The sequence below is a fragment of the Uranotaenia lowii genome, chromosome 3 (genome assembly GCF_029784155.1).
Source record: "Uranotaenia lowii strain MFRU-FL chromosome 3, ASM2978415v1, whole genome shotgun sequence".
NCBI lineage: Eukaryota > Metazoa > Arthropoda > Insecta > Diptera > Culicidae > Uranotaenia > Uranotaenia lowii.
Window position 1 is genome coordinate 332,372,160 of NC_073693.1, and position 14,504 is coordinate 332,386,663.

The window sequence follows — 14,504 nt, forward strand, 5'->3', positions numbered from 1 at the left end:
GAGCAGTTCAAGATGAAGGATCTCGGTGAGGCCAAGTACTGTCTAGGTGTCCGAATTACGAGGGATCGAGAAGAGGGAAAGCTCTGGCTCGATCAGCAAGCGTACGTCGAGGAGCTTATCCAGCGGTTTGGCATGGCAGATGCGAAACCGGTGTCCATTCCAGCAGATCCGAGCGTGAGGTTGGGCAAGTCCATGGGTCCCAACGGTCCGGAAGAAGAAGCTGAAATGAAGAAGGTGCCATTCAAAGAAGCGGTGGGATGTCTGTCGTTCGCAGCTCAAGTAACTCGTCCGGATATTTCCTATGCGGTTAATGCGGTGAGCCAGTTCTGTTCAAATCCAGGACGACAGCACTGGGAAGCAGTGAAGAAAATCATCCGCTACTTGAAGGGTACTACAACGAAAAAGCTGGAGTACAGCAAGCGTGGATCATCAGAGCTGGTCGGTTTTAGCGATGCCGATTGGGGAGGAGATCCGGACAACCGAAGGTCGACGACTGGCTACGTGTTCACGATGCAGGGAGGAGCCATTTCGTGGAACGTCAAGAAGCAGCCGACTGTCGCCCTGTCATCTTGTGAGGCGGAGTACATGGCTCTGTCTCGAACCATCCAAGAGGCCATGTGGTGGACGAACTTGCGGTCGCAGATTTTCGAGGAGGAACCAGTGCTGATTCAATGCGATAACCAGGGAGCAATCAGCATCGCTGGAAACGGAGCATACAACCCCCGAACGAAGCACGTGAGCATTCGTTACCACTTCGTGCACGAGAGTCTGAAGGAAGGAGCGGTGAAGGTGAAGTACATCCCGACGACGGATCAACCGGCTGATGGGTTCACGAAGCCTCTAGCTGTCCAGAAGCAGCAGCGATTTTGTGGACTTGTAGGCGTCACGGATTAGGGAGGAGTGTAGGAGGCGTAGATTTAATAAAGATCTTATCATAGTAATCCGTGCCTAGTTGTAAGATAGTTAAAATAAATTCATTCCACTGTCACACGTTAACCAAACCACACGTGTATTTCAATTTTTTTAACCTATTATTTTTCAATCTTTAAATTATTTCCTGGGTTACATTGCGTATTTTTCTAGTCTCTGGAGTCTTTAAGATGCTTTCTTTTAAGTTCTTTTAAAAATGGGCGCTTCAGTATAGAGGGGGGTATATGGGTGGCCGAGATTTTCCTCAAAATTGCCTTATTTTGAAGCTAACGGACAGCAGAAATAGAATTTCTTAATGAAAATTACGCAACATGGATCCGCCTGTGTGCTTTTTTTGTACATCGATGGAAAAACGGTCGCATAAATTCGGGGATTTTTGATAGTCAAAATTAATTCGGGTCCATAAAGTTTTAAACCCTAAAGACCTGAATAATGAAAACCTTTTTTCCTTAAATGTACATAAAGGGCCCATAGGTGGATTCACGTTGCGAATTTCGATACAGAAATTCAATTTCTGCTGTCCGCAAGCTTCAAAATAAGACAATTTTGGAGAAAGTCTTGGCCACCCATGGTTAAACATCTATTTCGATAAAAAAAAGTAAATGTAGGGATGAATCATTCCAGAGAATGAAAATTCCGTATAAAAAAGTAATCGTAATTTTCATTTAATTTTTTATTGTGTTGCTGTTTTGGTCGAGTTAATTCTTAAGATTTAGACATCAGCATTTTTTTTTAATAATTATTTCGTTCGATTTCCAGTCAGAAGCCAACCATTGTTTCAACTCTTCTCAAACAAATTCCACTGCAACTAAGTCCCATTTCATTACCGAAAGTTTTGCATAAAACCCTTTATGTTCCATTTTCCAGCCTCACCGATGACACGGCCGAAGTTCGTGACGACATTCTGGAACGGTGGAAAAAGGCTGGAGAACTCTACTATGTCGAAAATGAAGCAGAGCTCTCGAAAGCCAAACTGGCAGATTTGGTGCCCCCCAACTATCCCGGGGAATACGAACGTCCCACCTTACCTTGTAGGGCTATCGTTCAGCGAAGTTTGAAGATTGTTGAGCTAATCCTGCACGAAATGGAAGAATGGAAGGAAGACATACGGCTGCATGCCACAAAGCTGCTGAAGCTCGTCGTCCTTCATGCGGAAAAAAGTTTATCCACCCTGTTCATGCAGATCAATCCGGTGCTTGCGAAAACTTGTATGGATTCTGACAAAGACATTTCATCGGAAGCTTTGAAAGTTGCTCATTTGTGTGGAATTTTGCTAGAGTATGAAACGTGGAGCAAGCATGCCCTGGTTGAATTCAGAAAATTTCACTCGTTCGGACATTTGAAATGTATCAACGCCATGTACAATTCATCTGGAATTGAGAAACTAAAGCACTTGAAGAAGATTACATCCTTTCTCACGGATAGTGAGGTTTGCCACAATTTGAAAGAACCCTACCAGCTTGAATTATTATCTTTCTGCGAGCGTCTCATCCCTGACTATCATCGCGTGTTCCATGCTAAAGAAATCGAGGGGCTCGCCAACGAATCGGACCAGTTGGCGGTGGAACGGATGCTTTACACCGTTGTCCTTAAGGTGGCTGCATTTAGTTATGAGGATGCTTTGGCCGTTCGTGACCGAGCCCTGCAGGTTCTAGCGCTGTTAGATTCCCGGCTGGATGCACTCCACGAACGCCATATGGCTTCGGTTATTATCTCTCTGGAGAATTTGGAAACTATAAATTCCGATTCATCCGATAGCATCCGGCTGCTGGCGGGTATCGTATCCGTGTGTGGTTTTCGCTTACCATATCATACGGTGCTGAAAAAATCACTGGAGATTGCACTGAAGCACGCCAGCCCACCGGGAAAAATCAAACTCTTCAGCTCGATTTCTATCGTGAGTATCGCGAATCAATCCACTTTGCGATTGGGTAAATTATTGCCAATGTTTTTTTTTTCTCAACTTTCATATTGAATGTTGCAGGCTCTACTCCAGTGGAAGGATACCATGCAGGCTTCGGATGAGAAGCATTCAGAGCTTGTAAAGAATTTTATTGAAGGTGGGTTTCGTAGGTTTAGTTATACCCTTATTCATTCTGACATATTTTCGTTAAAATATTTACAGAGACTATCGCTCCTTATTTGGTTTGGGCAGCCGGTCGAAGTTCGGAATCCATTCGCTCGATGGCAACGGCTTGTTTGTGTGCAATGTCGCAAGGAGTAGAGAATAGCATTGTAAGTACAATTCATATTTTTATCTTACAGGTACCAACTCACTGATCCCGAACGAAAAACGTTTCGCTTTCAGTTGTTTAAACAGAATAATAGACATCACTTACTTTTTCAAGTTTTATATTCTACATAATTAAAAATTCCTCAAATTTCGGTGCTCTTGATTCTTTACAAACTATTTTTTTAAGAATCATTTGAATATCAGCCAAGAGTGTTGATTTTTAAGTCGTTTTAATGCATTTTTTTATGAAATTTTCTCAAAAAATATCATCAATGTTTATAATGAACACTTTGAGCTGAAGTTCAACAAAAAATTTTGAATGAAAGCTCAATCATGTCTGTTCCTTGAAACTTCCACGTGTGAAATTTGGCCAGATCCCATGCATAATCAGAACAAAACCTCGAACATTTTGACCCTTTTTATTTAACTTCTCTCAAGAATGTCAAAAATGACAAAAATGACAAAAATGACAAAAATGACAAAAATGACAAAAATGACAAAAATGACAAAAATGACAAAAATGACAAAAATGACAAAAATGACAAAAATGACAAAAATGACAAAAATGACAAAAATGACAAAAATGACAAAAATGACAAAAATGACAAAAATGACAAAAATGACAAAAATGACAAAAATGACAAAAATGACAAAAATGACAAAAATGACAAAAATGACAAAAATGACAAAAATGACAAAAATGACAAAAATGACAAAAATGACAAAAATGACAAAAATGACAAAAAATGACAAAAATGACAAAAATGACAAAAATGACAAAAATGACAAAAATGACAAAAATGACAAAAATGACAAAAATGACAAAAATGACAAAAATGACAAAAATGACAAAAATGACAAAAATGACAAAAATGACAAAAATGACAAAAATGACAAAAATGACAAAAATGACAAAAATGACAAAAATGACAAAAATGACAAAAATGACAAAAATGACAAAAATGACAAAAATGACAAAAATGACAAAAATGACAAAAATGACAAAAATGACAAAAATGACAAAAATGACAAAAATGACAAAAATGACAAAAATGACAAAAATGACAAAAATGACAAAAATGACAAAAATGACAAAAATGACAAAAATGACAAAAATGACAAAAATGACAAAAATGACAAAAATGACAAAAATGACAAAAATGACAAAAATTACAAAAATGACAAAAATGACAAAAATGACAAAAATGACAAAAATGACAAAAATGACAAAAATGACAAAAATGACAAAAATGACAAAAATGACAAAAATGACAAAAATGACAAAAATGACAAAAATGACAAAAATGACAAAAATGACAAAAATGACAAAAATGACAAAAATGACAAAAGTGACAAAAATGACAAAAATGACAAAAATGACAAAAATGACAAAAATGACAAAAATGACAAAAATGACAAAAATGACAAAAATGACAAAAATGACAAAAATGACAAAAATGACAAAAATGACAAAAATGACAAAAATGACAAAAATGACAAAAATGACAAAAATGACAAAAGTGACAAAAATGACAAAAATGACAAAAATGACAAAAATGACAAAAATGACAAAAATGACAAAAATGACAAAAATGACAAAAATGACAAAAATGACAAAAATGACAAAAATGACAAAAATGACAAAAATGACAAAAATGACAAAAATGACAAAAATGACAAAAATGACAAAAATGACAAAAATGACAAAAATGACAAAAATGACAAAAATGACAAAAATGACAAAAATGACAAAAATGACAAAAATGACAAAAATGACAAAAATGACAAAAATGACAAAAATGACAAAAATGACAAAAATGACAAAAATGACAAAAATGACAAAAATGACAAAAATGACAAAAATGACAAAAATGACAAAAATGACAAAAATGACAAAAATGACAAAAATGACAAAAATGACAAAAATGACAAAAATGACAAAAATGACAAAAATGACAAAAATGACAAAAATGACAAAAATGACAAAAATTACAAAAATGACAAAAATGACAAAAATGACAAAAATGACACAAATGACAAAAATGACACAAATGACAAAAATAACAAAAATGACAAAAATGACAAAAATGACAAAAATGACAAAAATGACAAAAATGATAAAAATGACAAAAATGACAAAAATGACAAAAATGACAAAAATGACAAAAATGACAAAAATGACAAAAATGACAAAAATGACAAAAATGACAAAAATGACAAAAATGACAAAAATGACAAAAATAACAAAAACGAAAAAAATGACAAAAATGACAAAAATGACAAAAATGACAAAAATGACAAAAATGACAAAAATGACAAAAATGACAAAAATGACAAAAATGACAAAAATGACAAAAATGACAAAAATGACAAAAATGACAAAAATGACAAAAATGACAAAAATGACAAAAATGACAAAAATGACAAAAATGACAAAAATGACAAAAATGACAAAAATGACAAAAATGACAAAAATGACAAAAATGACAAAAATGACAAAAATGACAAAAATGACAAAAATGACAAAAATGACAAAAATGACAAAAATGACAAAAATGACAAAAATGACAAAAATGACAAAAATGACAAAAATGACAAAAATGACAAAAATGACAAAAATGACAAAAATGACAAAAATGACAAAAATGACAAAAATGACCAAAATGACAAAAATGACAAAAATGACAAAAATGACAAAAATGACAAAAATGAAAAAAATGACAAAAATGACAAAAATGACAAAAATGACAAAAATGACAAAAATGACAAAAATGATAAAAATGACAAAAATGACAAAAATGACAAAAATGACAAAAATGACAAAAATGACAAAAATGACAAAAATGACAAAAATGACAAAAATGACAAAAATGACAAAAATGACAAAAATGACAAAAATGACAAAAATGACAAAAATGACAAAAATGACAAAAATGACAAAAATGACAAAAATGACAAAAATGACAAAAATGACAAAAATGACAAAAATGACAAAAATGACAAAAATGACAAAAATGACAAAAATGACAAAAATGACAAAAATGACAAAAATGACAAAAATGACAAAAATGACAAAAATGACAAAAATGACAAAAATGACAAAAATGACAAAAATGACAAAAATGACAAAAATGACAAAAATGACAAAAATGACAAAAATGACAAAAATGACAAAAATGACAAAAATGACAAAAATGACAAAAATGACAAAAATGACAAAAATGACAAAAATGACAAAATAAAATGACAAAAAATGACAAAAATGACAAAAATGACAAAAATGACAAAAATGACAAAAATGACAAAAATGACAAAAATGACAAAAATGACAAAAATGACAAAAATGACAAAAATGACAAAAATGACAAAAATGACAAAAATGACAAAAATGACAAAAATGACAAAAATGACAAAAATGACAAAAATGACAAAATGACAAAAATGACAAAAATGACAAAAATGACAAAAATGACAAAATGACAAAAATGACAAAAATGACAAAAATGACAAAAATGACAAAAATGACAAAAATGACAAAAATGACAAAAATGACAAAAATGACAAAAATGACAAAAATGACAAAAATGACAAAAATGACAAAAATGACAAAAATGACAAAATGACAAAAATGACAAAAATGACAAAAATGACAAAAATGACAAAAATGACAAAAATGACAAAAATGACAAAAATGACAAAAATGACAAAAATGACAAAAATGACAAAAATGACAAAAATGACAAAAATGACAAAAATGACAAAAATGACAAAAATGACAAAAATGACAAAAATGACAAAAATGACAAAAATGACAAAAATGACAAAAATGACAAAAATGACAAAAATGACAAAAATGACAAAAATGACAAAAATGACAAAAATGACAAAAATGACAAAAATGACAAAAATGACAAAAATGACAAAAATGACAAAAATGACAAAATGACAAAAATGACAAAAATGACAAAAATGACAAAAATGACAAAAATGACAAAAATGACAAAAATGACAAAAATGACAAAAATGACAAAAATGACAAAAATGACAAAAATGACAAAAATGACAAAAATGACAAAAATGACAAAATGACAAAAATGACAAAAATGACAAAAATGACAAAAATGACAAAAATGACAAAAATGACAAAAATTACAAAAATGACAAAAATGACAAAAATGACAAAAATGACAAAAATTACAAAAATGACAAAAATGACAAAAATGACAAAAATGACAAAAATTACAAAAATGACAAAAATGACAAAAATGAAATACAAAAATTACAAAAATGACAAAAATGACAAAAATGACAAAAATGACAAAAATGACAAAAATGACAAAAATGACAAAAAATGACAAAAATGACAAAAATGACAAAAATGACAAAAATGACAAAAATGACAAAAATGACAAAAATGACAAAAATGACAAAAATGACAAAAATGACAAAAATGACAAAAATGACAAAAATGACAAAAATGACAAAAATGACAAAAATGACAAAAATGACAAAAATGACAAAAATGACAAAAATGACAAAAATGACAAAAATGACAAAAATGACAAAAATGACAAAAATGACAAAAATGACAAAAATGACAAAAATGACAAAAATGACAAAAATGACAAAAATGACAAAATGACAAAAATGACAAAAATGACAAAAATGACAAAAATGACAAAAATGACAAAAATGACAAAAATGACAAAAATGACAAAAATGACAAAAATGACAAAAATGACAAAAATGACAAAAATGACAAAAATGACAAAAATGAAAAAAATGACAAAAATGACAAAAATGACAAAAATGACAAAAATGACAAAAATGACAAAAAATGACAAAATGACAAAAATGATAAAAATGATAAAAATGACAAAAATGACAAAAATGACAAAAATGACAAAAATGACAAAAATGACAAAAATGACAAAAATGACAAAAATGACAAAAATGACAAAAATGACAAAAATGACAAAAATGACAAAAATGACAAAAATGACAAAAATGACAAAAATGACAAAAATGACAAAAATGACAAAAATGACAAAAATGACAAAAATGACAAAAATGACAAAAATGACAAAAATGACAAAAATGACAAAAATGACAAAAATGACAAAAATGACAAAAATGACAAAAATGACAAAAATGACAAAAATGACAAAAATGACAAAAATGACAAAAATGACAAAAATGACAAAAATGACAAAAATGACAAAAATGACAAAAATGACAAAAATGACAAAAATGACAAAAATGACAAAAATGACAAAAATGACAAAAATGACAAAAATGACAAAAATGACAAAAATGACAAAAATGACAAAAATGACAAAAATGACAAAAATGACAAAAATGACAAAAATGACAAAAATGACAAAAATGACAAAAATGACAAAAATGACAAAAATGAAAAAAATGACAAAAATGACAAAAATGACAAAAATGACAAAAATGACAAAAAATGACAAAAATGACAAAAATGATAAAAATGATAAAAATGACAAAAATGACAAAAATGACAAAAATGACAAAAATGACAAAAATGACAAAAATGACAAAAATGACAAAAATGACAAAAATGACAAAAATGACAAAAATGACAAAAATGACAAAAATGACAAAAATGACAAAAATGACAAAAATGACAAAAATGACAAAAATGACAAAAATGACAAAAATGACAAAAATGACAAAAATGACAAAAATGACAAAAATGACAAAAATGACAAAAATGACAAAAATGACAAAAATGACAAAAATGACAAAAATGACAAAAATGACAAAAATGACAAAAATGACAAAAATGACAAAAATGACAAAAATGACAAAAATGACAAAAATGACAAAAATGACAAAAATGACAAAAATGACAAAAATGACAAAAATGACAAAAATGACAAAAATGACAAAAATGACAAAAATGACAAAAATGACAAAAATGACAAAAATGACAAAAATGACAAAAATGACAAAAATGACAAAAATGACAAAAATGACAAAAATGACAAAAATGACAAAAATGACAAAAATGACAAAAATGACAAAAATGACAAAAATGACAAAAATGACAAAAATGACAAAAATGACAAAAATGACAAAAATGACAAAAATGACAAAAATGACAAAAATGACAAAAATGACAAAAATGACAAAAATGACAAAAATGACAAAAATGACAAAAATGACAAAAATGACAAAAATGACAAAAATGACAAAAATGACAAAAATGACAAAAATGACAAAAATGACAAAAATGACAAAAATGACAAAAATGACAAAAATGACAAAAATGACAAAAATGACAAAAATGACAAAAATGACAAAAATGACAAAAATGACAAAAATGACAAAAATGACAAAAATGACAAAAATGACAAAAATGACAAAAATGACAAAAATGACAAAAATGACAAAAATGACAAAAATGACAAAAATGACAAAAATGACAAAAATGACAAAAATGACAAAAATGACAAAAATGACAAAAATGACAAAAATGACAAAAATGACAAAAATGACAAAAATGACAAAAATGACAAAAATGACAAAAATGACAAAAATGACAAAAATGACAAAAATGACAAAAATGACAAAAATGACAAAAATGACAAAAATGACAAAAATGACAAAAATGACAAAAATGACAAAAATGAGAAAAATGACAAAAATGACAAAAATGACAAAAATGACAAAAATGACAAAAATGACAAAAATGACAAAAATGACAAAAATGACAAAAATGACAAAAATGACAAAAATGACAAAAATGACAAAAATGACAAAAATGACAAAAATGACAAAAATGACAAAAATGACAAAAATGACAAAAATGACAAAAATGACAAAAATGACAAAAATGACAAAAATGACAAAAATGACAAAAATGACAAAAATGACAAAAATGACAAAAATGACAAAAATGACAAAAATGACACAAATGACACAAATGACACAAATGACAAAAATGACAAAATTGACAAAAATGACAAAAATTACAAAAATTACAAAAATGACAAAAATGACAAAAATGACAAAAATGACAAAAATGACAAAAATGACAAAAATGACAAAAATGACAAAAATGACAAAAATGACAAAAATGACAAAAATGACAAAAATGACAAAAATGACAAAAATGACAAAAATGACAAAAATGACAAAAATGACAAAAATGACAAAAATGACAAAAATGACAAAAATGACAAAAATGACAAAAATGACAAAAATGCCAAAAATGACAAAAATGACAAAAATGACAAAAATGACAAAAATAACAAAAACGAAAAAAATGACAAAAATGACAAAAATGACAAAAATGACAAAAATGACAAAAATGACAAAAATGACAAAAATGACAAAAATGACAAAAATGACAAAAATGACAAAAATGACAAAAATGACAAAAATGACAAAAATGACAAAAATGACAAAAATGACAAAAATGACAAAAATGACAAAAATGACAAAAATGACAAAAATGACAAAAATGACAAAAATGACAAAAATGACAAAAATGACAAAAATGACAAAAATGACAAAAATGACAAAAATGACAAAAATGACAAAAATGACAAAAATGACAAAAATGACAAAAATGACAAAAATGACAAAAATGACAAAAATGACAAAAATGACAAAAATGACAAAAATGACAAAAATGACAAAAATGACAAAAATGACAAAAATGACAAAAATGACAAAAATGACAAAAATGACAAAAATGACAAAAATGACAAAAATGACAAAAATGACAAAAATGACAAAAATGACACAAATGACACAAATGACAAAAATGACAAAAATGACAAAAATGACAAAAATGACACAAATGACACAAATGACAAAAATGACAAAAATGACAAAAATTACAAAAATGACAAAAATTACAATTATTACAAAAATTACAGCAACTACAAAAATTGCAAAAATAAAATAACAAAAATAGACTAAAATGACAAAAATGACAAAAATTACAAAAATGACAAAAATGACAAAAATGACAAAAATGACAAAAATGACAAAAATGACAAAAATGACAAAAATGACAAAAATGACAAAAATGACAAAAATGACAAAAATGACAAAAATGACAAAAATGACAAAAATGACAAAAATGACAAAAATGACAAAAATGACAAAAATGACAAAAATGACAAAAATGACAAAAATGTCAAAATTGACAAAAATGACAAAAATTACAAAAATGACAAAAATTACGAAAATGACAAAAATTACAAAAATGACAAAAATGACAAAAATGACAAAAATGATAAAAATGTCAAAATTGACAAAAATGACAAAAATTACAAAAATCTAAAAAATTAAAAAAATTACAGATATTGAAATTACAAAAATTACAAAAATTACAGAAATTACAAAAATTACAAAAATTACAAAAATTACAAAAATTACAAAAATTACAAAAATTACAAAAATTACAAAAATTACAAAAATTACAAAAATTACAAAAATTACAAAAATTACAAAAATTACAAAAATGACAAAAATTACAAAAATTTCAAAAATTACATAAATTACAAAAATTACAAAAATGACAAATGACAAAAATGACAGAAATGACAAAATTGGCAACAATAACAGAAATTATGAAAATGACACCAATAACAAAATTTACAAAAAATACACATAGTACATGAATTCAAAGAATATGAAAAATGACGAAAATAACAAAAATGAAAAAAAAAAACATTTTCACGGAATGATATTCCGGTAGGTATAATTCTTACTTAAAATTGAAGACGAAAATTGAAAACAAAAAAAAATTGTTTTTATTAAACTCATAATCCAGTTGCAAGTTGAAGGTGCTAAATCATTCTGAGAAAATGCAGATTAACAAACAGTTTCATAAGCAGCTTTCCCTTTGTTGTTCGTCATTTATTCTGCATTTCTAAATTTTTATAATAGCAATTTTAGCGATGAGCTTCAAATTGAAGTTGTAGAACTTTTTGTTTCAAGACTTTTAGGGATGTTAAAAAAAATTCTATGAATTCATTAGGGGTCCCAAAAGATTTTTTATATTTGAATGCACCTGAAAAAAAAATTAGAAGCCTTCAAACTTCAATACCCACAGTATGATCTACTCCAATCATGACCACCCGATATGTTCTCGTGGAAACAATCACCAGCCAAGTGTTTTTTTTTTTATTTTTTTTTGTGGGATAAATTAGCCAATTGGGACTTGAAAAAAATCCTTTTTCGCTCGATTGTTTGTATGTAGTGGTATTTGCTCAAGTCTTTGGGCCATCTTTGGCGCAACGTTTCAGCACGTTTTTGGCATGGAGTAAGATCGGCATTGAAATTTTGCAATCTCTTCTTTGGGTGTATTAGTGTCACATGGACACTCTAGAGCGAATGGGGGTTAAGGAAAAAGTCTAGGTTTGATTTGAACATTTCAATAAAAAAGGGTTCATTCAACTAAAGTAACCGAAGTCGTGTACTAGACCACAACTCTACGACTAAAGCATAACCATTCTCCTCAACCACACTATTCTCTCTTCTACTTTTTAATATCAGTGTCTCGTTATCATTAGTAGAACAACGCAATTCAGCAAAGAGGGAAAATCCAATCTCTATTCGATTCGTACAAAATATTTTGATAACATAATTAATTTTTTATAAACTTCGAATCAATTTGGAGTTGTAATGCCTAATTATGTGATATTGTTTAAATTTGTTGGATTGGGCCCAACATAAGTCCAACCACTTTAATGGTGACATTAAAAATTCACTCCAGTACCTATACGATGGCTATCGGGAAAGAAACTATCATAACAAGACCGCACAAGTAGAGATACATATGTACGACCACAAAGTTGTTATCCCTTGGTCCTTTTCGGAACGGCGACGAGAAGACACGTTTCATATTCCGATTGGTCGGTTTAGCTAGATTCCTGCCGTAGAGAAGGATGTACCGGCTGTTGTTTTTAATGGCGGAAAATGACGATCCAAAGCGACGACAACCGACCAACATCGATGATGACGTTTGCTGTCGTCCGGAATCTCGGTTTCGCTACGGTATGTTGAGCGCATTGCCCTTCCCTGTCTTTTCCGGTGTGGATCGAAGAATCCGGAAGAAAATTGACATGTGTAGGTTCACATCCCTACTGATTGTGCTTGTTTCTAGTATTCGATTTCTTTTTAGCTTAGGTATTTTATTTTTGGGAAAATTTTGATTGTTATGTGAAAAATAAGTTAAATATTGAATATTTAGAGTAAACTAGCAAATAAAACATAACGAACAAGAGTTTGCGACATTTTGAGAAAGTTAAAAAAAAACTATAAAACCTAATTGTATGTTTTAAAATCATTACCAAAATTCGATAGTCTCCAGCTTCCTTCAACTGTAACGACGTTCCAAGAATCTCGTGCAGCTTGAGGGCTGGTGTCCTACGCATTAAAACCATCTGCCGCTTTTTGTGAGTTCAAAAAGTGTTGAGAAATTCCATCGAAATTAAGGCCAAGCGATGGCTGGCCTAATGAAGCAACCCGGTGATGCCCAAACGGTGTATCGTTGGTTGGAAAATTGAGCATAGAACTAGCTCAGTCCTCGTTACATATCTGCTGTACATGTTAACGTATTTAGCTAGCAGCAGTAACTAGTCGTTCAGATTCCTGTCGCTGGGAAACTTTCTCCCTACAATAAAGGAGAATCTTGTCCCATATTACAGCAACACGTCGAAACTATGGAGCAGCACATGTGTGGGCTAGGGGTTTTGTTTCCGGTTTCTTTGAAACCCATTCTAAAAGTGCATGCAAGATTTTTATAAAATTTTTACGGTTACTTCGGACATGTCTTTTCTGGCTTATAGCTAATTTGTTCACACAAGAAAATCTTATTCAAATGAATGAAATTTAACGAAAATTTATCATGTACAATAGCTAAAGTTTTAGACCACATGATGATACCAAATCAAGAAGAGTTTTTTTTCAACTCCTCACCTCACTAAGAGCAAGGTCACTGGTGTTGGGAAAAAGTGGTAGAAATTTCGACACGGCAGATTTTGAAAATTTTGCCATGCAAAAACATTTTCAAGATCTGTGGCCTTCTAGTTTTTTTTACAACACGTGTTGTATTTTCGCATGCTGTGATGCAAAAATAGCAATATTTCTATCACATACGGCTGAAATAGAAACAGTGTTGTAAAAAAATACAACGCCCCACGATCTTGAAAACATTTTTGCATGGTAAAATTTTCAAAATGTCAAAATTTCTACCACTTTTTCCCAACACCAGTGAACTTGCTCTAAAATGTTTGTTTTTGTAGCGAAGTTTGGTTGCGAAAAGGCCTGCCTTTCCTACCGAAAAAACAATTTA

The 14,504-nt window shown here is 29.6% G+C and overlaps 1 protein-coding gene across 1 annotated transcript in view; it reads left to right on the plus strand.

Moving 5' to 3' along the window:
* Nucleotides 1-14,504, plus strand: part of LOC129754196 (dynein axonemal assembly factor 5) — a 54,240-nt gene that overhangs the window by 13,751 nt on the left and 25,985 nt on the right. Inside the window, exons 2-4 of the mRNA XM_055750090.1 lie at nucleotides 1,798-2,827; nucleotides 2,915-2,990; nucleotides 3,056-3,165. Coding sequence (XP_055606065.1) covers nucleotides 1,798-2,827; nucleotides 2,915-2,990; nucleotides 3,056-3,165 — 1,216 coding nt within the window. The remainder of the gene's footprint in view (nucleotides 1-1,797; nucleotides 2,828-2,914; nucleotides 2,991-3,055; nucleotides 3,166-14,504) is intronic.